At 45.1% G+C, this 23,064-nt stretch overlaps 3 protein-coding genes across 4 annotated transcripts in view; 1 reads left to right on the top strand and 2 right to left on the bottom strand.

The window, feature by feature from the left end:
• The window catches only part of GTPBP2 (GTP binding protein 2), a 12,109-nt gene extending 11,025 nt beyond the window's left edge, over positions 1-1,084 (bottom strand). The window contains exon 1 of the mRNA XM_026081241.1: positions 949-1,084. The gene's annotated coding sequence lies outside the window, so the exon portion shown is untranslated. The remainder of the gene's footprint in view (positions 1-948) is intronic.
• Positions 1,085-1,478: 394 nt separating this feature from the next.
• MAD2L1BP (MAD2L1 binding protein) lies at positions 1,479-4,971 on the top strand. Its single transcript, XM_026081220.1, has 3 exons — positions 1,479-1,507; positions 1,728-1,917; positions 2,493-4,971. Exons 1-3 carry the CDS (start codon positions 1,479-1,481, stop codon positions 3,021-3,023), a joined length of 750 nt encoding a protein of 249 aa, XP_025937005.1. The 3' UTR covers positions 3,024-4,971.
• LOC112973398 (epoxide hydrolase 1-like) lies at positions 3,059-16,664 on the bottom strand. Of its 2 annotated transcripts, none has more exons than XM_026081254.1 (11): positions 16,040-16,664; positions 15,745-15,901; positions 14,367-14,390; positions 13,178-13,391; positions 12,170-12,350; positions 10,964-11,194; positions 10,077-10,206; positions 8,922-9,136; positions 6,239-6,347; positions 5,783-5,908; positions 3,059-5,242 (listed from the first exon to the last, which is right to left on the bottom strand). In XM_026081254.1, exons 2-11 carry the CDS (start codon positions 15,879-15,881, stop codon positions 5,125-5,127), a joined length of 1,485 nt encoding a protein of 494 aa, XP_025937039.1. In that variant the 5' UTR covers positions 15,882-15,901; positions 16,040-16,664; the 3' UTR covers positions 3,059-5,124. The 2 variants fall into 2 exon arrangements, with proteins under 2 accessions (XP_025937039.1, XP_025937038.1); XM_026081253.1 differs by having other exon boundaries at positions 3,062-5,265; positions 16,040-16,662.
• Positions 16,665-23,064: the final 6,400 nt, after the last annotated feature.

The following is a 23,064-nucleotide window of genomic DNA, read 5'->3' on the forward strand; positions in this document are numbered from 1 at the left end:
GCCCGCTCCCCGCCCGGGCTCGCTGCCCCGGCCCCGGCGTCAGAAACCGCCGCGCGGCGCCACGGGAAACTGAGTCCCCCGCCGCCGGACTACACCTTCCGGCACGCCCCGCGCCATCTACCTTGCCCAGAACTACGGCTCCCGGCAAGCCCCGCGCCGCGCCGTGCCCGCTCCTCTATGGGCTAACCTGCGCGGGGGCGGACGGGAGTTGGAGTCCGGGGAAGGCGGGAGGGCGCCGCCTGGCGGCCACCGCGGACATCGCCGCCGGGTCGCGGCTCCGGGCGCTCCCCCCGCCCCCGCCGTGCTTTGGGGAGGGGGCCTGGGCCCAAGAACCACCGAGGGCGAAAGGCTGAGGGAGGGGGTGATCCTCTGACACCTGCCACTCCCGTTTTGGGGACTCTGCAGTTTGCAGCTTGTGTTGCCAGGGCACAGTCTGCTGCATGCATTGAGCCCTGATACCCTCCACTTCAGTGACGGCTATTGGCACTGATTCTGACTGGCATCAGGGACAGGGAGCCAAAATGTTTTTTAAAAATAAGTTTTGCATCAGAAATACTTAATGACTATACAGAAATGGTAGCACACTACAGAACTATAAAGAAGATACCATAAGCTCTGCTGAGAAGGGTTAGGAGTAAAAGCAACAGGCTGAGAATCTCCTGCCACGTGTTACCTTCTCTGCCAGTAACATATTGCATGTTTTGCCACTTGTTTGCCTCTCTGATATTGTTATTGTTACTGCCAGTAAGCCTCGTTTTTCTCAGCTCCATCCCCTGAGGACAGTGATGCTCGATTAACGTTTGTTACCATTAACAGCTTTTAACATTTAGCATTAACATTAGCAGCTTTTTAAAACCTTTGACTGGTGCTTTTAACAGGTAGCCAAGGTCGCTGTACCGTAAGCACACAGCGCTCTTCTCCCTGCACGAGCACTGGAGAATTGCTCACCCCATTACAGAGCGGCGCGACCGCCTTTCTCGGCTGTGTTTTGGAGGCTGCACCCAATCGGGCTGAGGCCACGCTGTTTCCAAACACGGCAGGCGCTCGCCGCACGCCGCCCGGCCCGGCTCCCCGCCTCCAGCTCCCAAACAGCCTCGCTACGCGCGGCAGCACGCTGCCGCAGCTGCCAGAGGAGGGAGCCCGCAGCAGCGCCGCGGGGGCTCCCCGGCCCGCGCAGAGCCAGCAGGGCCCCGGCCAGGGCGGCGGGCTCAGTGGGCCGGGCGGCCGGCAGGGCCTTCAGCTCGGCCCCGGCGGGCCCCGTGCCCGGGGGCGTGCGACAGGCGCTCGCTGACCACCTCTTCCCGGGGGGGGGGGGCACGGCACCGGGGCAAAACCCGCTCGCCCTAGCTACTGGAGGGCTCCTGGGAAGCCACTGGGGCAGCCCCGTGCCAGCGCACCCCACAGCCCGGCCGCTCCCCCTCCCTCCGCCGGGGCCAGGCCGGGCTGCGCAGCACCTAGCCTGCTGCACCCCAACGAAAATGGCGGCGGCGCCGCCCCCGGAACCCGCGTAAGGAGAGCGCTCCCATGATGCCCCGCGGCGGCAGCCATTCAAATTCGACCTGGCCGCCCGCTGCTGGTCAGAAAATGGCGGCGCCGGGCAGCGCGGAGCGGTCCTGCGCCCCGGCGGCGGCTCCCCCCGTCCCTCCTGGGCGGGCGTCCTCTGCCTTGTCGCYGCTCCTCACGGCTGAGGCGCTGCCGGCGGCCGCCCCGGAGCGGGGCGGCGGGGCGCGGTCCCGGCCCCGGCGGAGCGGGGTGGTGGCGGGGTGCTCCTCGGTGTCGGTGGTGTTCCCGGGCGCCGTGAGCCGTGAGAGCTGCTGCCGCTTCGCCTGCGAGCTCCTCAAGCACGTCCTGCATCAGCGGCACCAGCTGCCGCTGCCCTACGAGCAGCTCGTCTACTTCTGCCGGCGGGCGGCGCAGGTGGGCGGCGGGGGCGCTGGCTTGGGAGCCCGCGGGTGGCGCTTGGCCGGCGGGTTGCTCTAGCTCGGTGTGTCGCTTCTTATGCGCCAGCTGTGTCGTCTCCGTCTAGAGTAAGACGGCTGTATTAGCGCTAGCCTTAATGAGCCACAACTTTATTTTAAAATAGGTCGATAGTTAAAGATCTCAAATGTTACTGTTTGTCCCTTGCGTCCCAATTTCCCCTCAAAGCGTGCTACTTGCTGTTTTACCTTTGTCGCTCAGACAAGCCCACCAAGTGTTTTCTTGCTCTTACGTGGCTCAGGGTGGTTTCACACCTTTGAAAGATGGGATTTCTAAGCCTTGTGGGGAATCCATTAGTAGCCTTATGCAGATTCAAGCTCAGCAGCTACAGAATGGCATTTTGTGTTCCTCTGCGACCTTCTGATTCCACATGAGCCTATCTGTACCTCTTAAAAAAAAAAAAAAATCTGCCTAACCTTTGAGTATTAGGGAAGGGATGTGCCTTCTTTTCGAAAGGGCATGTTAACACCTTCTCCCTAATTTTCTCAAATATACTTTCTTCCTCCCCCCCATAGGATGGAGACATGATTAAGAAGCCACCTTCCATGGACATGGCAAGCAAGAAATGCCAGCAGGTGCTGATGGAGTTGGAGGGGGTGCTCCAGCACTTGGAAGTGATGTTCAGTTTGACGCTGGTTCCCCGTGTTCTTATCCTGCTTGGTGGCAATGCCATGAGCCCCAAGGAGCTTTATGAGCTCAACTTAGAGGGTATCTGTGTGGGCAGTGCTGAGGAGAGCCTGAAAACCCCATTTTGCATGCGTAAGCTTTTTCACTCCCTCTTCATTGCGGATGTCTTCAGTGAACTTAAGGTTCTCCCTGTCGTGGGCACTGTTGTTATGCTTCAAGGACACCGCAATTGTGGTGTTGATTGGTTCCGGCCCAAGCTCAACTACAAAGTGCCGACTCGAGGAAGGAAGCTAACTATCAGCTTGTCCTCTGATGGAGATATCAGTATAAGTGCCTCATCTCCTCAGGTTATGACTTCTGCCTGGGAGGATTACATATGGTTTCAAGCACCAGTGACACTCAAGGGGTTTCATGAATGACTTGTGCTTTATAGAACTTTAATGGATTATTGAATAACCTTTTGGTGCTGCTTTAGGTGATGACTATTTTATCAAATGCAATTGCATATTCTTGTCTCTCTAGATCTTTTTCTCCAGGGCATCTGCTATCTTCCTGTAGCTGGACTGTGTTCATCTTTCTATGAAACAGCTGTAAAATTCTTCCTTGTAAAGAATTGTTATTGAAAGCAAATACCTTTTAAGGCACAGCTACATATAGATACAGGCATTCTTTAGGGACCTGGGCTGTGGCAAAGAAGATGAACTGTTGTGCTGGGAGTAAAACTTTTTTGCAGCATTCTTATTGAACTGGCAAATACTGGATACAGTCTACTCTCTCCTGAGTTTTAATGCAGCAATTCCTCTAGCAATAATTACTACTTTAGCAAATTGTTTGGGCCTCTAAAAAATGTACATGATGATTAATCAGTTGGCCTTTCCAGAGCTTTATAGCCTTTACTATAAAGGCTATAGCAATTCTTACCTACCCCACTGCTGGGAAAGGAGATCTTTCCCTGTAGTCTGATCAAATTTGAGTACTCAAGTGTCTGGCCATCTATTTGATAAAACTAGACTCCCATAATTCAATTTGAGCTAGTTAATCATCCAAAGAGTGGGACTTCTCAGCAACTGGGAGATTTCATACCTAGCATGGTGTTCTACTTGTAAAAAGAGGTTAAGCAGTCCTGTGGAGGCATGAAAGCACATTTTGGTGTCTCTTTACTAACTTTTAGTCCAACAGCCTTGATAATCAGTTTGTTATACAGTTAAAATCAAGAGTAAGCAATTTTTGTTCTAGCACTCTTCAGAGGAAGTTAGGACTCCTGCCCCATTATACTGATGTATTGTCATAAAAAAGTTCAGTTCTTGCTTACTTTTATCTCTTAGAAATGTTAGTCTTGGACTCTAAACCTTGCTGAAATATGGAAAAGAGATGAGGGGGATATGATCAAGTTCAGCCCTATCTTTAACTGTGAACTTCCTGTTCCAAATCAGAATGCCCTGTATTACATGGAAGTGGAACTTGAGCCCTTTTTTCTGTACCAGGTCTGATATCTAGTGCAGAATGGGACACAGAGAGAAACCTTAGAGCACACTGTCAAATTAGATATCCACTGGAGTAGTCTTGAATCAGCTGGTACATACCTATAATGCAATGAGTTTAATAGCTCTAAATATCTCTCTCCTGTTTGAAACTGTAGGCTGCTGGTGGTGAGGTTGCCTGTAGTTTCTTACTAGCACTAAGTGCACCCTGGGGTAGTAGAAGATCTGTTGAAAGGAGGATAAAGGGTGAAATAACCTTCTGCACTTATTCCTTTTTTTTAATTGTCTGACCTTTTGGAGTAGAATAAGATTATAGAACTGGAAGGAAAGTAGTTAAGTTGATATTTTTGAGCTTGGAGAACTCTAGGAGTGCTGTCTCTGCCTTACTATCTGTTGTCAACTGTTAATAAAGATGTAGTGACTGCTAAAACTAGCTCCATGAAGAAATTGCTAGAATGAAGAAAGCTGCCTTATGTGCAGCTGCCCACTTCAGTGTGTAATCACAGGTCTCTTGAATGAAATGTAATTTGAACAGGTGAAGTGGTTTGTGCTCAGGAAATCAAAACCCTCTACTTCCACCAATGCTGCTTGTAATGCGCATTTAAGAATGTTAGCACTCAAATATTTAAAGAAGCTTTTGAACAGAAGCCTTCGTTCTGAGGAACAAGGGGCCTGTCCCTTTCCCCTCCTCTCTGAAATGAGTGCAATGTTATTGCATTAAACTGTTTACATATTCTGTTATACTTGAACTATGAATGCAGCAATGATAGGGTGCTAGGAACAAAAGAAGACAAGATGCTTTTTTTCTTATGAAGAGCTTTAGAGCTTGATTATAAGTTTAATAGTTATAATCATTATCATCAAAATAAAATGCTTCTGTATGTGACTACAGTGGATTTATTTAATCCTTCAAAGTAGTGCTTCTGGTAGTGGCAGAACAACATGCTTTGATTCTCTTTACATATCTGAACTGTAGGTTCACAGTTGCTCCACCTTTCTGACAAAGTGCCTGATGTCTTGTGCCAGAAGCCTTGGTTCCTCAAAGGCAGCAAAATGCCCCCCACGTGGCATGTAAGAGTAAGTGACAATGTTCTTGAAGTTCTTCTTTGCCCAGATGCGTGGTGTATGTGCTATCTCCTGAGGAAAAGCTGCAATCCCTGTGGGAACGTATATGTTGACCCTAAAAGGACATTAGTTAACCGCATTTTTAAAAGACAATTCCTGGGGAAAGTCTATAAAACTCTTCTGACTCCCGTAACTGCTACAGTGAGTTGGAGAAGTTTCACTACAGCAACTCATTTTGTGGTCTGTACCCAGCTGAAGTGCTTCACCTGTATTTGGGGGTCTCCTTGAGTTTAAAAATTGTTACATCCAAAGATGTGTAAAGTAGAGCTGACCTTGTAAACAGAGTTCAATCTTAAAATGTTTCAAAATTTTAAGTTGTATTTTGAACAAAAATGTGTATGAATCTCCTTAAGTATGTTCCCTGCACTGCCTTGGCCATAAGCCAGCTTATGTGCATTACAGGTTCAAAGGAAAAGTGACCCTTAAGTATAGTTATCAACAGGAAATAAGAACCTGGATTTTTTTTTTGTGTGTGTTAACTTTGTTGTAAGTGATCTAAATGTTTATACAGGCAAATGTGGTCCAATCCTAATTTCTGTTGCAAATCTATCCTGCACCTGCCACTTAGTTACCTCCAAGCAGCAGTTAAATCAGGGTCCTTGGAGAAGTTCTCCTTATAGAAACGCATTGAGGACACAATGGATGATGTCACCCAGTAAATCATCACGTTGGTCAAGAGCTCATCTAGAGAGTATTTGCTGTTGAGAGGAAAAAGAAAAAGTTGTGCCGAAAGCTATTTCTCAATGCACAATAGTGGGTTCATGCACTGAAGAACTGTCAGTCCTCTTGTTTTCCACTCATTTTCAAGCAGTAAGTTAATTGGCATCCATGTGGCTGGAGCAAAACTGCCTGGTGCTGAAGCAGTAGCTTGCAGACAGTCTATTATAATTTAGAACTGCTACTTGTCATGTGTAATCTTTCATCCTTAAGAGTCAACTTCAACTGGCAAATGTGTTTTTCTCTCTCCTTATTAGTTATCATCTATTCTTTTAAAGAGTCTTCTCATGAAAGAGCATCTGTTTTCTTACCTTTCCAAGCCTCCATCATCCTTGTGCAGAAATGATTTATCAGTCCAGGTAGAGAATTTCTCTAAAATATATGCAGCAAGCCCCACAGGGGAGTCATTCAATCCACAACCTAATTCAGGAGAAAAACAGGACACCTCTTGTACTTGCATGGCATTGCAGTACTTCAGTTAAAGTTAAACTGGACTCTTAAGAATTCTTCAAAGTTTTCTATGAGAATTCAGCAGAGTTTATTAGCCCTGGCGCTACTTTATTCTTGACAAATTTACCCCAACAGAGTTCAGGCTGTAACTGACAGCACTACGAACTTGGGTAGTTTCCATACCTGAGAGGTTAGGAGTTAAGCAAGTCCTGTCAGCTTCCTGGTGATGCATGGAAGAAGCACCATGCTGGGGATGTGAAAGTGTTGCACACTAAAAAAAAATTTCAGATGAACTGTTTGAGAGCACTATCCTGGTAAGGATAGATAACCAGGCCCTTGAGTGCTGTTTCATCACCTTTTATTTTTAAGAGTGAAAAGTGCTGCGCACCAGTTAACTCTTCGTGCCATTGGGGAACACTATAGCAAACATAAACCTAGCATGTATGTAGCATATCATCCATGTGTTCTTAACTATAAATCAAGATAACRATTATACCAATAGTGATAGAGGCTTGTCTTGGGAAAATTCCTGTGCAGTACCCTATATACTGTAGTTTTACAGTATATAAAGTACTGTGTATTATCTCAGGTGTATTTTCATGCAACTTTAGCATTGAGTGACTTTGTGGAAGACCATGCACAACAAGGTCTCAGGTAATAGTGGACATGGCTGACCCTTTCCCTGCATTGGCAAGCTCAGAGTGATTTACTACAGGTTATAAGTTATGTAAAGGCTTTGCCTGGCAGTAGGTCAGGCTAAAATGTGCCATCTAGTGCATGACCCACCAGCAATAAGCATTTTTAGGTCTTCTGTGCCAAAAGCTGCCTCTCAACCACTATGTTCAAGGTCCATGGATTAGATGTTTGGATATAACAGCCTTGCAGCCTATTAGTCCTTCAGCCTGTACCACATCTTAAAAACTGCAATTTATGCTGAGTGAAAATACAGCAATTTTGCTTTAAACCTGCCTGATGAGAATTAAATGCAACTAATGAAGATATTTCTTGAGACTGAACAGGTAGTAAGTTTTTTTTTTTTCTTTTTTCCCCTATTCATTTTCTACATCTCACAGTCTTAGTGTGCTGTAAGAGCCCTGTCATTTTTAAATTGACTATGTACTGTCCTTGTATGGAAGGAAGCTGCCTGGTGACCTCAATCATCTTTTTCTCCCATGTCTGTGTTCTTCTGATTCTAAAACATACCTTTGAAACAGGGTGAATAGAGAGACAACAGATTTTTGGTTATCACGGATTTACAGAGTTTTGTCTTTCTCTTTTTGTTTTCTTAAAAAGTTTGTAAGATTCTTAAACTTTGGTCTGGCTGATATTTTCAAAGAACTATCCATCATGACTCAGGAGTCTTCTCTTATGGCAACAACCAGTTGTGATTTTTTTTTTATGAACTTTTCCTCCTCTGTTTAAATTGCTTTGCACTTTGTTGACATCAATTTTTATTGGCCATTCTAATCAACCAGTCACTTCTGATCAAACAGACTTTGCAACTCTCTGCAGTTAGCTTTAGATTAAACCAAATCCTGGATACCTGACAGATTTTCCCTTAATAGTTAACTTTTTACTCTAGAGAAATTAAGATCATGTTGAAATGCACAGGTCCCAGCACAGATTTTTGTGATACTCTCCCTCCACTGAAGCCTGAGCACTTATTCCTATGCTTAGATTCTTATGTTAACTATTCATTAATCCATGATGTTAATCCTTTTCTTRAGGCAGTTTTATTCTTTAAGAACATTTGGAGAGACCCCTCAATAAAAATTGCTTGGAAATCCAGATATGTTACATTACTGCTCTTTGATTCTGCCAGAACTTTGATTTGTGAAACATGATTTCTTTCTACAAAACCATGTTGGCTCCTCCCTATGACATTATTATCACCTGTGAATCAACTCTTTATTCTTTAGAATAGTTCTGCTAGTTTGCTTACCATTGAGACTAGACAAACTGGTTTGTATTTTTCTGTGACTGCCTCCCCTCCACTGTTCAGCTCTTAAACTGGCATCTTATTTGCCTCCTATTATTCCTTTGGTATTGAGATCAGGTCAAGCAACAGACTGGTCATCAGTTAACATTTCAGTTTCTGAGTTATTTTTGAACTTTTCAGTGGCTTCCCATGATGAAGTGCTATTTTTTTCTAAGGTCTCCACTAGTGACACTTCGGTCTGAGACAGCTCTGCTGTCTTTCCTGATGAGGGGTTATTTCAATAAAAGAATCCCCCTAAATTTGTTAACTTTTCTGAGATGGCTATATCTTTCTTCAGACCCCTTTTATATTGACCCCAACTGTCAGGCCCTCTGCTTTCAAAGTGTTAGGACTGAGTCTGCCTTTCTGCAGTTTCACATTGCACTTGTTTATGATCTTTTTCTTATTTTGATCCACTTTTATTTCTAGAAGCTTCAGTTTCAAGATACATGCTTCACTTTAAGTGGCTTTTTGATGAGGGTTTTTCTTTTCCCAAGAGAAGTCGCATACCATTTTAAAGATTGTGAAAAGTAATATTTGCGGAGTCTCCATCTCAGGTTCATTACCTGCAGTGTCTGGTTTGGTGGCTTGGATGTGTAAGTATCCAGATTCCCGCAAAAGGTCATATATGTTCTTCTGGAGAAAAGGGTACACACGTCGAACATCTTCTCTGGTGAGGCCTACAAGCCATGGTACATAAGCCCCAAGCATCACAGAGATCATCCTTCCCAAACCCCATTCATTGATGAAGACGACATTCAGATGAAGCCCTTTCACAGACCTAAAATCAAGTTAATGGATAGAAAGTTAAAAAATCAAGAGAATTTCTGTCTCCAAATTCTCTAGAAAATAAGTCTGACGGGAGCTGTGATAGAAGCATTTCACTGAGCCAAATATATATATAAAAAAAATTCATGTTTTTGTTATTAAAAAAAAAGCTAGAAATGGTGCAGTTGATGCCAGCTCCGTCCAGCTGTGCCATTTGTATGATGTTAATTTTAGACACTCAGTTTTACGGATGTGGCATATCTGTGCTGATAGGTCTGACTGTTAACTCTTATCATTCTGTGCTGTAGGTAACCAGGCTGCATTGGGTACTTTCTGAAGAACTTTACTAGATCACACATGGGAGTGCTGCAAAGCATAATTACATTACAATCCAGAATAGCGAGCTCTGCTTGCAATCTAACAATGTTAGGAGCTTTCCCCCTTGATTTGTTCTCTGACTTAATGAAAAGTGGGCACCACAACCATGCTTAAATGCTAAACAGTGAGCTATGATGTGATCTTCTAAGGAAGGTATTATGCTTCTTTTTTGGTCAGCCACTTTCAGCTCCGCATTTCAGACAGGAAAGTGCTGTGATGGTACTGTTCAGGTGCTGAAAAAGTGAGCTCCCTCCTTCCTTCTCTCCCAGCAAGTTTTAAATTTCTTAGTCTCTCTCCTTCCTGATTTTGAATGAGGATCTGCCTTCTTGAGGTCTCAAGTCAAAATGCAAGAGTTTACTTTCACAGCTAGTGCAGAAGCCAAATAACGGTGAAATTTAGGAAGCCTGAGAAATGAACCAATATCAGTATAAAGCATATGAACATAATTAAGTGCGCAGGGTTGGGGATGTCCCTGGAGGACACAAAGCAGAAAGGGTGAGAGGGAGGACGGGGCCCTGGAATCAGAAAATAGGATAAGAACTGAAGGCAACTTTTCTGTTGCCGTTGTTACTCACTGTGGCAGCATCTGGGCCATGTTTGTAGTAATTTGAGCACCCCAGTCTCCTCCCTGTATGTAGTATTCCTTGAAGCCCAGCCTGCTCATCAGCTTGTGAAATATCCGAGCAGCTGCTATGGTGTCAAAGCCTGCAGGTAAAGAGAAAAACAGCACAGGAAACCTGTTTGTCCTAGTGTGTGTTTCCTGGCTAGAGATCGTGGTCCTAACAGGGGCGTGTCAGCGTGCTGCTGAATAATCCCAAAGGCAGGGAGTGCCATGCTGTTCTCCCTTGCTCTCTGACAACAGAGAACAAGAGACAGTGTAAATGCAATGGGAATTGGAGAAAGCGGAAGGCAGACTTGGCTTCCAGCTACCATTGCTGTCCAAATCTCCACAGCCACCCCCAGAGCCTAAGACACCACGATCTTGCCTGTATCAGTCCAGGGAGCTAGAGAATGAGCGCTGGAGCCTTTCCCTTTTATAGCTTTTCTGGTTCTAGGCTGGAGGAAACTGTCCTGGGGAAAGGACGTATGCTGTAGAGACTTGCCAGGATAATGACAGAGTAGGTTGAACCCATCTAGGTGCGGGGCACAAGTCTTTCATTTTCAGAGAGTTTAGCAAGTTGTGTAAGATGAGTTGGGAGTGTCAGTCTCACACCAAGGACAGATCCTGATCATCTAAGCTTCTCCATCTCCAGTGTTGAGACAAGCCAGCTGTTTCCCATTTTGCAACTGCAGAGAAGACACCAGTCTTCTAGGCATTAGTGCAGAGCTAAGTTTACTGAACTTAAGAAAACCCAGAATCTGCCCTCCTGCATTCGCAAACTGCTATGCCCAAGGGTCCAGTGATGGCTGAGGTGTTACTCCAAAACCCTTGTGATTCCAGCAGAGCCTTTTCATCACTTACCTTTCTGGTGAGGTGCCTCTGAGAAGCCGTAGCCTGGGATGGATGGGCAGATGACCTCAAACACCACATCACCCTCGCTCAGACTGTGCTTGTCCGGCTCCGTGAGCAGAGGGATGATCTTGTAGAACTCATAGAAGGAGCCGGGCCAGCCGTGCACCATCAACAGGGGATAAACAGTTTGGCCATGAGGGATGTAGGAGGGCTTCACATGGATAAAATGGATATTGATCCCTGCCAGAAATTCAAGACATATAAATTAAAACTCTGGTTCCATCTCAGTTTCTGTTCTGGACCCCAAAGAAGGAGGGTGGAAAAATCCTAGCTAGTTTTCATAGCAGAAATTATACGACCAACCCATAGGAAAAAGCTGCCTAGCTGAAAGGGGATACTGTGCCTTGTATTTCACCTATGTCTGCTCTTTTGTATATAGGCAGGGGTATTGATCCCATCCCCAGGCATATGGGTCACAAGAGATTAAGAATGCATCTCCTGAGGAACTGATTTCATAGAAATAGGTAGAGCTGCACTTAAATACACAGCATAACTCAGGTAAGATGCATGCAAAAATATGATAAAATCATATGGTCAATAAAAAGAGAAACATGAAAAGGAAAGTGGAATATACAAGTTCTACCTGAAAATTGCTTATCTAAAGGCTGGCTAAGCTAACCTGGCTAAACTAGTGGGGGAAAAAAAAAAGCCCAGTCTGACAGTTTGGGTAAATGTGGCAATATTCAAGGGAGATTTCAAGGTAGTGGCAGAAGAAAATATCATGAGCACAGGTTCAATGCCAAAGGAACCCTGTCTTGAAGCAGTTTGAATATTATTGTCAATTTAAAATGGTCTTAATCTATATAAAGTTATCAATAATATAACCTACACTAGTGATATTTCACTCATATCACTTAGCTCTGTTATGCATACTGTTGTCTTAAATATTCTAACATCTGAAATCACCCTGGCTTCCCTCAGTGCATTTCAGAGCAAATTGTTTCAGAGTGCAGGGCAAGCTGTCTGGGCTGGTGTTCAGCCTGAACTCTTTGTCCCAAATGTGCCATTCGCAAGGGCAGAGTGAGCAGGGACTTCAAAGGTGCACAGCACAACGGCAGTTGTGAGGACAAGGCAATTTGTGACCAATGGGAAAGGCCTCTGAGGTGCTACGGGGAGGCATATGGACCCGCTTGAACTGCAGAGACCCCCCCTCACCTTCGATGGTGGTTTGGAAATGAGGGTATTTGTTCAGGATTTCCACTTGCTTGCGCCAGTCAAACTGGTTCCTCCAGTAGGCAACCACCTTCTGCAGGTAGTTTGAGTTGAAGCCGTAGTGGAAGGCTGCCCCTTCCAGTGGTGGTGTGTAGCGGGCCTGGTCGAGGCGGTGGTGCAGGTCCTGCAGAGGGGAGCACACACCACTCTTGCAAGGCTGGCCGACTGCCCGCGTGCACTATGCACCAGGACAGGTGTGCTAGCGGGCACAGAGTCTCGCACCTCTGCTGGCTTTTACTCCGTTACATGCTACACCAAGTGCCTTGCCAAAGTAGTGACACGCTCTGCACAATATCCTCAGTCATTTATATAGGGAATATACTTTTCTATAGGGTACCAATTTATATAGGGTAGCCAGGAGTATTGGGGTCCTACTCTTGCCCTTCTGCTAACTTGCTTTAGGCTTTTTGGTGCTAGGAGCTCTCAGGCACTGCTGGATGGGAAGAGAATAAAAAGTGATGATCAAAGAGCAAGCCTTTCCATAGCTCAGTCCCAGCTGGCTGAACTGCCTACTGCTAGTTGGTTGGGGACAGAGATGCTGGGACTCAATTAAGGCTGCATCTCTCCACCCTTCCAGGCCTTTCCTCTACTAAAGCCCTTCAGTGTGCCCCACTGCTCTCCCTAAACCCTCCCACTCTGCTCCATCATCCTCAGACCCACTGTAAAAGTCTGCTGGTCAAAGTGTGGCCTTTTGGCGGGAGCAGATGCAGGTTGCATGTAGGGTCTGTGATCTTGGAAGGTCTCTATGGGACAATATGATGAATTTGAACTCACATCTGCTTCATAAAGGATGGTTAGGCAGTGTATCGTTTAATGGTGGTAGGTAACTGTACTGGAGTATTTGAGTGCAACGGTGATATCCCCAAGACATCATCTTCAAGAAATAAGATGGATGATGGACTGGCTCACCTCACAGCTTTCTGCCCCTCCCCACATCCCAGCCACTGGTACCTGGATTTCTTTGTCAGATGTTTCAATCTGGAAGGGCCGTATTCTTTCATCTTCTTTTTCTTTAAGGGGTTTTTCGCCTGAGCCCCACCATCCATCACCCATTTCAAGAGTCTTGATCTTGCGTCTAGACATCAGCCAACAAACCAGCATCCCTCCAACCCCCAGAGCAGCTGCAGGGACCAGGACTGCATTCTTCTGAGAATATTCAAAAGACCTAAGGAGGTGTAAAATTGTTTGCATTCAACAATGAAAGTGTCAGGGTATTGGGACTATGTGGAGACCTGTATTCACACACTGGTTGGATTTGAGCAGTAAGGGATGCCCACAAGTCCCATGGAGTCAACAGGGGCTGGAGATTACTGTTACTTTTGAAGGTTTGGGGCATTCCCCCCAAAAGCAGACAGTTCCACAAACTCTAACAATAAGAGCCCAAAGCCTCAAGGTTACCTCTAACAATGCTAATTAGAGGAGCTCAAGTCCTTGCTGATCATCACTTGCCAATCAAAAGGCTTCCTTAGCCCTCTCCTTGTGAACTAGCAGGTTCCTTCTCTACAGGATGCTTTGGGGGAACAGAGGTCAGCAGGATATTGGCAGGTGTATTTTAAGGCAGGTGCTTGAGTGACTGGGATGGTAGCAGCTGGAGTGCTCCAAGAGGAGAAACTGCAAAGCCAGAATGGGCTAAGGAGAAAGGGCAGAGACAAGGGTCTTCAACCTCTGGAGAGAGATAGGTGTGTTGGACCTGCCCCTCTCAGCAGCACTTTATACATAGCTCCCCTACAGATTCAAGCATCTTTTAGGGTAATTCTGGCCCTCCACCATAGTGTTCCACAGGTAAAAGTGTCAGGTTCTCTGTTTGATGCTCCCATTTCTTTTCTAGACAGTCAAGTTTCAGACTTTCTTCAGGGGTGGAAGCCAAACATCAGAGTTGATTTTAACATGAAGGACATTTCAAAGACGTTTAAATACTTGAGCAATCAGTCCCAAACGTCATGTACCTTCCCCTCCCTCTGACCTGTGTGTCAAGCTCTCCAGCTTCCCTTGGGGATGGGCCTGTTGCAGGAGGCTGTGAGAGGACTGTGAATGAAGCTTTTGTTGTCATCATGCAGGGTAGGGAAAGGACTATGCTGTGCCCCACTGAGGGAGCTGAAGAAAAGTGGAGGCCTTAGCACAGAGCAGCTACTTCACTCACCTGATCCGGGACAAGATGCTCTCCCTACAAAAAAAAAAGAAGATCCTTTCAGTCTGGCAGTGTTGTCTGGTACCAATTCTTGGGGACACTGCAAACAATGTCGCCTGCCAGCATCATGTACTGCACAGCCGTGGGATCACAGGCAGTTTAGCCATCTGGGCACATCTGAAAGTTTGCTTCTACTTTTGGATGAGACAAAAAGAAAGGGCCTCAGAGCACAGATTCTGCACAAAAGCGGTATTTCTTTGCTACATTTTAGCTGGGTAGTTTGTTTCCATAATATTCCCTCCTTCAGCACAATTTAGATAAGAGGCCTCAAACAACTGGGTAATGTCCTTGCAGTGTTTCATCCTACGAGCAGCTGTGTTATTTCAGCCAAGAAAATAGTTTGTTTTGATCGCTGTATAGAGATAGATGTACTACCTTGGCAGAGAACTTTCAAGATCAAGGGTCATTCTGCTGCTGGTCATGCTGTACTTGTGCCATGTGGCTGGCATGAGGAGAAACTTGCAGGACCTTTACCTGTGCAGAGTTTAATGAATAGCTATGCCTTTGCTATTTCTAACTGCTCTTGACTAGATACTTAATTTTCAGGTGTCATCCCCCTGCAAGAAAAACAAAGCATCCTCCTTTGTTCTCTTTTAGCCTGCTAGATTGTCTTGTTAGAAAAGCACAATCAGAAATTTAGACACATTAGCAGCAATGAGAGAATGTCTTGATATTTCACACTATGGCAGGCAGCTAATGTAGGGAGCTGTTTGGTGTCATAATTAAGATACCTTGAGACAGAAAAGACAAAAAAAATCCCAAAGGACATGAAACTCTATGATAAAAACCCAAGTCTGCTGGTTTTCCACCCATTTCCCCCCACCACCCTTGGCACAGAATGCAGTGTGTGTACTGGAGACCCTGGCAGGATCTGAGGCAATTTGGTGACTCGCTCTGAAACAACCCTGGTGTGATTTGTGAGTAGGTATTTCTTTAAAACACTCCCAGCCAGGGGAGAACAGGGCTCCTGAGAACAAACAGTATCAGCCTTCACTTCCTTAGAGGCTGAGCAGCTTATGCAACATGTAATAACACCCTCCTGCACTTACATCCTAGAGTTTAACTAATCAGAGGCATGAAACAAGGCACCATGGCAATATCACCAAGTTGGCACTGCTAACAAATCAAGCATGTCGGAGAACGAGCTCTCTGAGTGACACAGTCTAGTAAAATCTCTTCCATAATCATGTTCAAGAAAAATCAGTCAGATGTTCCCAGCACCTTCTGATGGCCTGGCTCAGCCTTGGTTACCCGGTGGGGCTTTGTCCCACCCCGACCCTAGCGGAGTCCCCTGCGTTGTCCCTGCCTCCCGGTGCCGTGGGGCTCTCACCAGGCGTTGGGAAGGACCTCCTGCCACATGCCTGCTCCTCCTTGAGTTGCTGCAGCTCTGAGTGAAGCAGTCCGTTGTCTCCTCTGCCAGCTTCCTCTTTGGCTACGTTCTCTCAGTGACGACGCAGTCCATATCATCCATTAGTGCCACCTATTGCCTAAGTGTGTGGTTGCAAATCAAGTTCAGTCAAGTTCAACAGAGGCAGATGCAAAGTCCTGCACCGGGAGGGAATAACCCTGTGCACCAGTGCAGGCGGGGTGCCAAATGTATAGAAAGAAACTCTGCAGAGACTGACCTGGGGTCCTCAGGATCAAGAAGCTGAAACTGGTTCAACAGGGTGCCCTTGTGACAAAGGCCAGCTGCGTACCAGGCTGTATCATCAAGAGTGTAGCCAGCAGGTTGAGTGAAGTGATCCTTCCCCTATATTCGACACTTTTGAGACCACATCTGGAGTGCTGTGTCCAGTTCTGGCCTCTCTAGCACAGGAAAGACACTGACATACCAGTGTGAGTCCAGTGTAGGGCCACCAAGATGGTTGGGCCTGGAGCACGTGGTGTACCCAGGCTTGTCTAGCTTGCAGAAGATAAGGTGAAGGGGATATCTTATTGGTGTCCACAATGACCTAGTGGGAGGGCATAGGAAAAATGGAGCCAGGCTCCCCTTGGAGGAGCACAGTGGAAGGATGAAGGGCAATGGAAGCACATTGCAACGAGGGAAATTCTGAATAAATGTTAGGAAAAATTTATCACCATGAGATTGTTCAGACACTGGAACAGGGACCCAGAGAGGCTGTGGGTTCTCCATCCTTGGAAATATTCAAAATTTGACAGGAAAAAGGCCCTGAGCAAACTACTCTAACTGGACCTGCTCTGAGCAGGAGGTGAGACTAGCTGACCTCCAGAAGCCCCTTCCAACCTGTATGTTATATATCATGTGGTTCTATTTTATGTGCACTTGTGATTTGCAGCAGCCAAAACCAAACCAAAACAAAAGGGAAAAGTTAAGTCTTTTCATTTTCCACAGAAATCAGTGCTTTGTTTTAGCTCAGGGAACTATATTTCATTTCCCTAACAGTCTGTCCAATCTCACTGGATAAAGAGTTCTCCTTCCTAAGTTGTTGCACAGTGTCCTTGCTGTGTTTCATGCTAGGAAAAGCTACATTTTACTGTCAGAGGAAATGATTCCTACTTCAATGCAATGCTCAAAGTGAAGTACCATTACCACTGAGATCTGTGATGATTAGGTCTCATACTGCTGTGGGTTTATATGCACTCCCAGCACTGTCAGAAGAACTGTCTGGAGGAAAAGCTTGCAAATCCTTCACTTAGTCAAAGTTCAATTTATTGCCGTACCATAGCTATTCTGATTATGTCTGTCTGGGATTACTTAGCTTTAAGGTCCTATTGCCAAAATAAAGCCAGGTTTCCCAAGGACTTTGGAAGATGCCAGAGGGAACTATAGTCAGAAGACTACAGCATTAGAAACAACCAAAAGAAGAATTATAACCCATGTGGAAGGCAGCTGAGGAAGCCTGTAGGGTGCATATTAAGATGCAACAGGCTGTGATGTCCCTAGAATATAAAAGACACCTTGAGAAAATTGTGTTTCCTACTTAGCACTAGAAAAAGGCATAGAGGCTGGTAGAGTTAGATGAAGGTCTGACTTAAATATATGAGAGTGAAATTATCTATACCAGAAATGATGGAAAAGAACCAACAGAGCTAATTAAAGCTGCAGAGAAAAGATAGGGAATGAGCAAGTTGCTGCTGTCAAAAAGGCTCCAGAGAATCAGAACAGCTTTAGCTAAGACATAGGAGGAGACACCGAGGCCTTTAATGTCCTGGGGCTACAAGGCAACCCCTCCTCCTCCCCTGACAAATCTGAAATAGCTGAGATGCCAGAATCTGGTCTAAAATGAATGGTAAGTGCATGAGTTTTGTCTGTGAGTGCTGGTGGGAAGAGAAACCCACTCCTGGGATACTGCAGTAGCTTGTCCAGTGATAAACAAGGGTTTTTCCCTCTCTCTTACAACCTTAAGTGGCCAAAATGCACAACTCCAGACAGTAACTGCTTGTTGGAGCCAACAGGCTACATATCATCTGATTTTGATGCATGTCCCAGAAATGTAGCTACCACAGGAAAGGTTCCTTGAAAGGTGGTTCAGAGCATCTCCCTGCACTGGGGCAGGATCAATTATCTTTAAACCAGTCCTGAGAGACATTTATCTAACCTGTTTTTAAAAGCCTCCACTGAATAAAGTTTCACAGCCCTCTTGAAGCACTATTAGAAGGTTTTCTGCCTCTGTCCCAGTGCTGTGATTTTGCTGGTCCAGATGTTATTCTGGCATGGAGAAAAAAAAGGGTGAGAATGATACTTGATATCCTGCATCTCAGTATTGCACCTCTATCTAAGCCTCCCATTGCTGCCACCTGGCAGTCCCTTTATAACCTACATCCATTTTATAAAGGGATTACATATGTTTCCATTGCATGAATTGCATATTAATATGGAGCTTGTTTCCTACCTATGTTTTTCCCTTGCTCTTGTCACTAATCATTTGCATCACCCTGCAGCAATGATAGAAAATGTGCACATGGAAATGTTACCACAATGTATTTTTTCAGCTGGTTTAGCAGCTGGAGATATGCAAGAGGAGCCAAACACAACATAACCTTCCAGCTCTCCCAGGATCATCCACAAATACTAGTTTAGTGTAAACTGCTGCTGGAGAAAGGACCCAAGGGCCAAGCAGCAGAGTTGCTTGCAGCAGTTTTGCAAATACTGGGTGCCCTCTAGTGGGAAAGAGGAGCTTGCAGTGTTCATAATTCCAAATTTTCTATTTGGGCACTTTCTATTTTTCTCATTGTCCTTTGCACATAATCATAATCCAGGCCTCATAAATGCTGAAATCTGAGATATGGGGAGGGAAGCTGGTGACTTCTGGTTATGAAATGAGGTAGTGCACAGAACTAAGAATGGAGCACAAAACCTTTGAATACAGCTCTTGTATAGTTTGAGATGCTCTGGTGACTTGTAAATGATTATTCTTACCTTTAGAGCCTCTCACTGGGGTTTACGACCCTGGCTGTCGTGCTCTGCCCTTCATCTTTCAGCAGGAAGGCCTTGCTGCGTAACTTCCCTTTTGGATGCACAAGGTCAGGTTCACTGTCTTAAGAGTATTACCAGACAGCAAATGGTGGGCAGTAATAGCGGATCTTTGTGCATATGGTCTCCTGGCTCATAAACATACTGGGGACCAGCTATCTTCTTTTTATTTGGTCAGTGGCTACTACTTGCAAGCTGCTGGCTAGGTAATGTTTGTGCAGGCAGGGCAATGTCTAGCAGCTTCAGAACTTTCTTGTGCTCCTTGAGGCTCCCAAACAACCATACTAGACCCCTACGTAGCACTTTGGCTTTGAACTCCACYTCCTATCCTTTTTTCTTTAAGGAAACTCCTGAGGCTAATGAGGCATTTCCTCACCTTGACTGCATCTTTGTGTCATCACCCAGTCGCTCTCACAGCCCAAAGATACTTCAAGATACCAAATTGTGCAGGAACTGGGGCATGGTCTGAACAATCCAACAGGTCCAAGATGGGGCAGTTCATGCACACAGATTTCTTTCAGTAGGTAGGTCATGAGAAAAACACTGCCCAGAGATAGGATTGCACAGGAAAAATCAGAGAGCTTACCACATCTGGCTGTGTCCTGGGGCCCCAGAATGAGCTTCAAGACTGTCTCAGCACCCACAGTGGACAGGGAAAGTTTTCACCTTCCCCACATGGCGTCAGGCAATTCAGCTGGCTGGCAGGAGATTTGTTTTGTACCAAAATTTATGCCAGCCCTGAATGGCAGTCTCTACTCAGCCTCAGTGATTACGTCCTGGGAGGAAACACCGAGCTCCTAAGTGCTTCCAAGCTCTTAATTCCCGAATCTTATTAACAAAAAACAGATCAAACATCTGAGAGCAGATCACATCAACACCTTACCCCTATCTTCACCAGCACCCAATCCGTGAGGCCTCTGTGCTACTCCACAATATTTTATATAAAACTTAGATTACAAGAGTGGTGAACAACTTGGGACGGACATAGAAAATCTCTTCTATCCCCTCCTCCCCCTTCACAAATACTCTCTATTTTGCTTACAAAGCCCATCATCACTTCTTCAGGCTTCTTCTGCAAGTACTTTCCCCCACACGCTGTCTTCTAGTCCTCTGCTCTGTACTGTACAGTGAATAAAAGTTAGTGTTTTGCCAGCTTGAAATGGCCCCTTCTCTGCTTCCCTTATTCTCAGGAGACCTCACAAATGTTTCACTGCTACCTCCAGCAAGGGTTGGCCCCTTCTGTTGCTAATTAGGAAGCTAAGAGGTTCCTCCAGGCACTTCCCAGTGAAACTAAGCCCATTAAATGAATGGCAGGCAACATGTCTGGGGGTGGGGAATGAAGTTACACAACAGCTGCTTGGAAACAGGCAGTTTGTTATGTGCACTGATTTTAGAGACTCAGCAACATTAAAAACAAATGCAACTTTCAATGTATTTAGGTCACTGATACCCTGGGGATAATCACGGGAATATTGGTGATGAGAGGCAGGGCAGCAGGCACGGGGAGCTTGTGCTCAGGGCCCAGATGTGCAAACCATGGTGGCCACTGTGTGTGCACCCTGCCATGCACACAAGGCTGGGCGCAAGGGTGAGGCTTTTTGTGCTCTTGGATATGAATTCTGTTACACTGCAGACTAGGAATGTTAATCCTGGAGCATAATGTGAGACATGGCCCTGTTAGACTGTCATGACATTGCTGTAATTTTGGAAGATGAGTGTTGCTGAAGCTTGCAAGCTGCAGCTGGACAGGGGTAATTCTCCAATGAAGGCTGAAAGCATCAAAGCTGAATGTGCTGTTCCCAAGTCTTGTATCCCAAGAGGCTGAATTCTCTAGATACTAAATGCCAAGGGTTAAATTGAGTACCAAAGACAGAAAAATTTCTGATAGAGAAGTGAACTCCATACAATTKACACAGCTTTAAAACCCTGTTTGTTTTTGCTGTTTGCTGTCTTACAGTCTTAGAAGTGCATTGTGTACTTCCCACAACACTTCCCTCAAACCATTGTCTTACAAAGAAAGCAGGACTCATAATAAAAAAATTATGCAACTGACCAAAGGCACATGATGGAGGAACCAGACCTAAAATCTGCAGGACTATATAGATATAAATATCTTGTGGAAAAAAATACCCTGGATGATTTATCATTGGTGTAGTGACAGAAGAGTTGGAGGCAGAAACAAAAGCCAGAGTTTAAGATAAATCAGTATGGTAAGTGGACTATACTCGATAATTTATTTAGTCTAAAAAAACCCTCCAATAATCATGTTTGGGTGAGGCAGAGAATGACCTCCATCCTTCCCTATAACAATGACCAATGCTAAGGATCCTGTGAAACTAATTATTATCAAGGGCCAGATCTCAGCTTCCTTTCTTTAGTCCTTATTCAGGCCAACTCCTGGACTTGCTTTTGGTGGGCATCAGTGCTCAGAGGCTCTGAGGGGTAGGTGCAGTTGCAGGCGATGGGCAGGTTGTCTCTGTGCAAGTTGCGTTGTTCTGCTATAGCTCCACACAGCAAACTTCCTTAAACAAGGCAACACTTTTATAAAGGGCTTAATAGCGAAAAGAGAGAAGCCCCGATTTAAGTGTGCTTTTGTAGAGACATCAGGCAAGCGTTAGCCACCCACAGAGCTCCCATGATTTGTTCCTGCAGAAGGCACCGCCTGGCTGCCGGAGCCACCAGCCTCTCCTTTGTAGGCCTGAAGAAACGTGCAAGCAAGAGATGTGCTTTTTCGGAAGTAAGTCTCATGGAATTTCCAGTGCAGTTTGCTGGAAATTTTGGAAAGTTTTTTGCTCTGATCCTGTGCTATTTCCTCCCTCTTTGGGAACTGCATTAGCCATTTGGAAATATTTCTGTGGCCTCCTATCTGAAGAGTTATTTCTTCTATGTTTTTTCCTGCTGACTATTACCGGTTGTTATGCCTACATTATACAACAACAACAACAACAGTAACATGAAGAACTCTTCAGGTCCAGTGGCATTATGGAAATGAAGACTGAATCAACTAAACTTCTAACATAAGAATATGATTTTAATTTTTCATTAAAAAGAGCTAGTCTGATGAAACCAGGAAAGTTTCAGTATAAAGTAATAACAACACTGCAGACATCTTTTCTAAAGAAAATAGCACTATGGACCTTGAGCTTTATAAAAGGACCTACAAATGCAGCTGGGAAAATAATTAGGTATCATATCTGAAGATACCAGTTTGAATATGGCAAACATGACTCACTCTATCGACAAGTCTGTAAGCATGAATTTTTTCTCTCCTCCAGCCTTTCAGCATTCTTGGAAAGACTTGTCTAGGCAAAATCACAGCATATGTAACTGCCTGGACCTTCCCAAATGTACAAGGATAACCCCTTTTGCAAGTGGCTATTAAGAAAACTTGGCAACAACAGTGTGTGGGATGAATCCATGCCAAAGATTAATAAGCAGTTCCACGAGTAGTGGAACTAATGAAGCCTAGTTTCCTACATATCTGTGTCTCTTTGACCATAAACTTTTTGATGGGATTATTCTAAGACTTTGTTTTCTCTGTGTATCTTTATAAAATTCCCCCTGCACTTGGCAAAGCAATCAGTTTTATGAAATATGTAGAAACACATTTCATAGCCATTTTAAAAATCTCTGCCTGCCAAATTTGATTGAAATTGTCAAATAGATTAATATAGACATATTAATATAAGTCACATAGACATACCAAGAGATTGCATAAGGATTAGTTCTGCAGGAAGCAAGGAAAAAAAAAGTGAAGATGGAAAAGAAAACATAGGAGAAAGCATCCATTTCTTAGTAGTGTTGAATTAACAGGAGTTGCAAGGCATTTCCTGTGATATCCCTGAGACATATAGTGGCCAAAATAGATCCTGTCCAGCTCATTTGATTTCAGTGACAAAACCTTCAATGTCATTAGGGAGACCACAGCTTAGTTCTGCACCACACATCCAGAAGGTGATGGGAGAAGGTGAAGAAGTTAAGAAGGTCCAGTAATGTGACCAAATTTATGTAAGATACAGAATGACTGAGAAAAGCTTCCAAAGGTCCTAGAAAAGGCTTTGCTCTTGCTCCTTTTGAAACTAATGCCTGTTTTGGCATTTGCATTCAATGGGAGCAGGAATGAACCAAGTTATGTAAGTGGGACAAAGCAATGGCAGACGGAGCTCTATGTAGACCAGTGTAAGTTAAGGAATGCTGGAAAAAAATATTTAGCTT

This window comes from Apteryx rowi, unplaced genomic scaffold (genome assembly GCF_003343035.1).
Source record: "Apteryx rowi isolate R43461 unplaced genomic scaffold, aptRow1 scaffold_54, whole genome shotgun sequence".
In the NCBI taxonomy this organism is placed as follows: Eukaryota; Metazoa; Chordata; class Aves; order Apterygiformes; family Apterygidae; genus Apteryx; species Apteryx rowi.

Coding starts and splice junctions, on each gene's coding strand:
- LOC112973398 (XM_026081253.1), bottom strand. CDS start 15,881: ATGATATGGACTGCGTCGTCACTGAGAGAACGTAGCCAAAGAGGAAGC. Junction 13,392..14,366: donor AGCATCTTGTCCCGGATCAG/GTGAGTGAAGTA, acceptor ACACCTCCTTAG/GTCTTTTGAATATTCTCAGA. Junction 5,909..6,238: donor GATGATGGAGGCTTGGAAAG/GTAAGAAAACAG, acceptor TCCTCTCAACAG/CAAATACTCTCTAGATGAGC.
- MAD2L1BP (XM_026081220.1), top strand. CDS start 1,479: ATGGCGGCGGCGCCGCCCCCGGAACCCGC. Junction 1,508..1,727: donor GCGCCGCCCCCGGAACCCGC/GTAAGGAGAGCG, acceptor GGGCGGCGGGGC/GCGGTCCCGGCCCCGGCGGA. Junction 1,918..2,492: donor TCTGCCGGCGGGCGGCGCAG/GTGGGCGGCGGG, acceptor TCCCCCCCATAG/GATGGAGACATGATTAAGAA.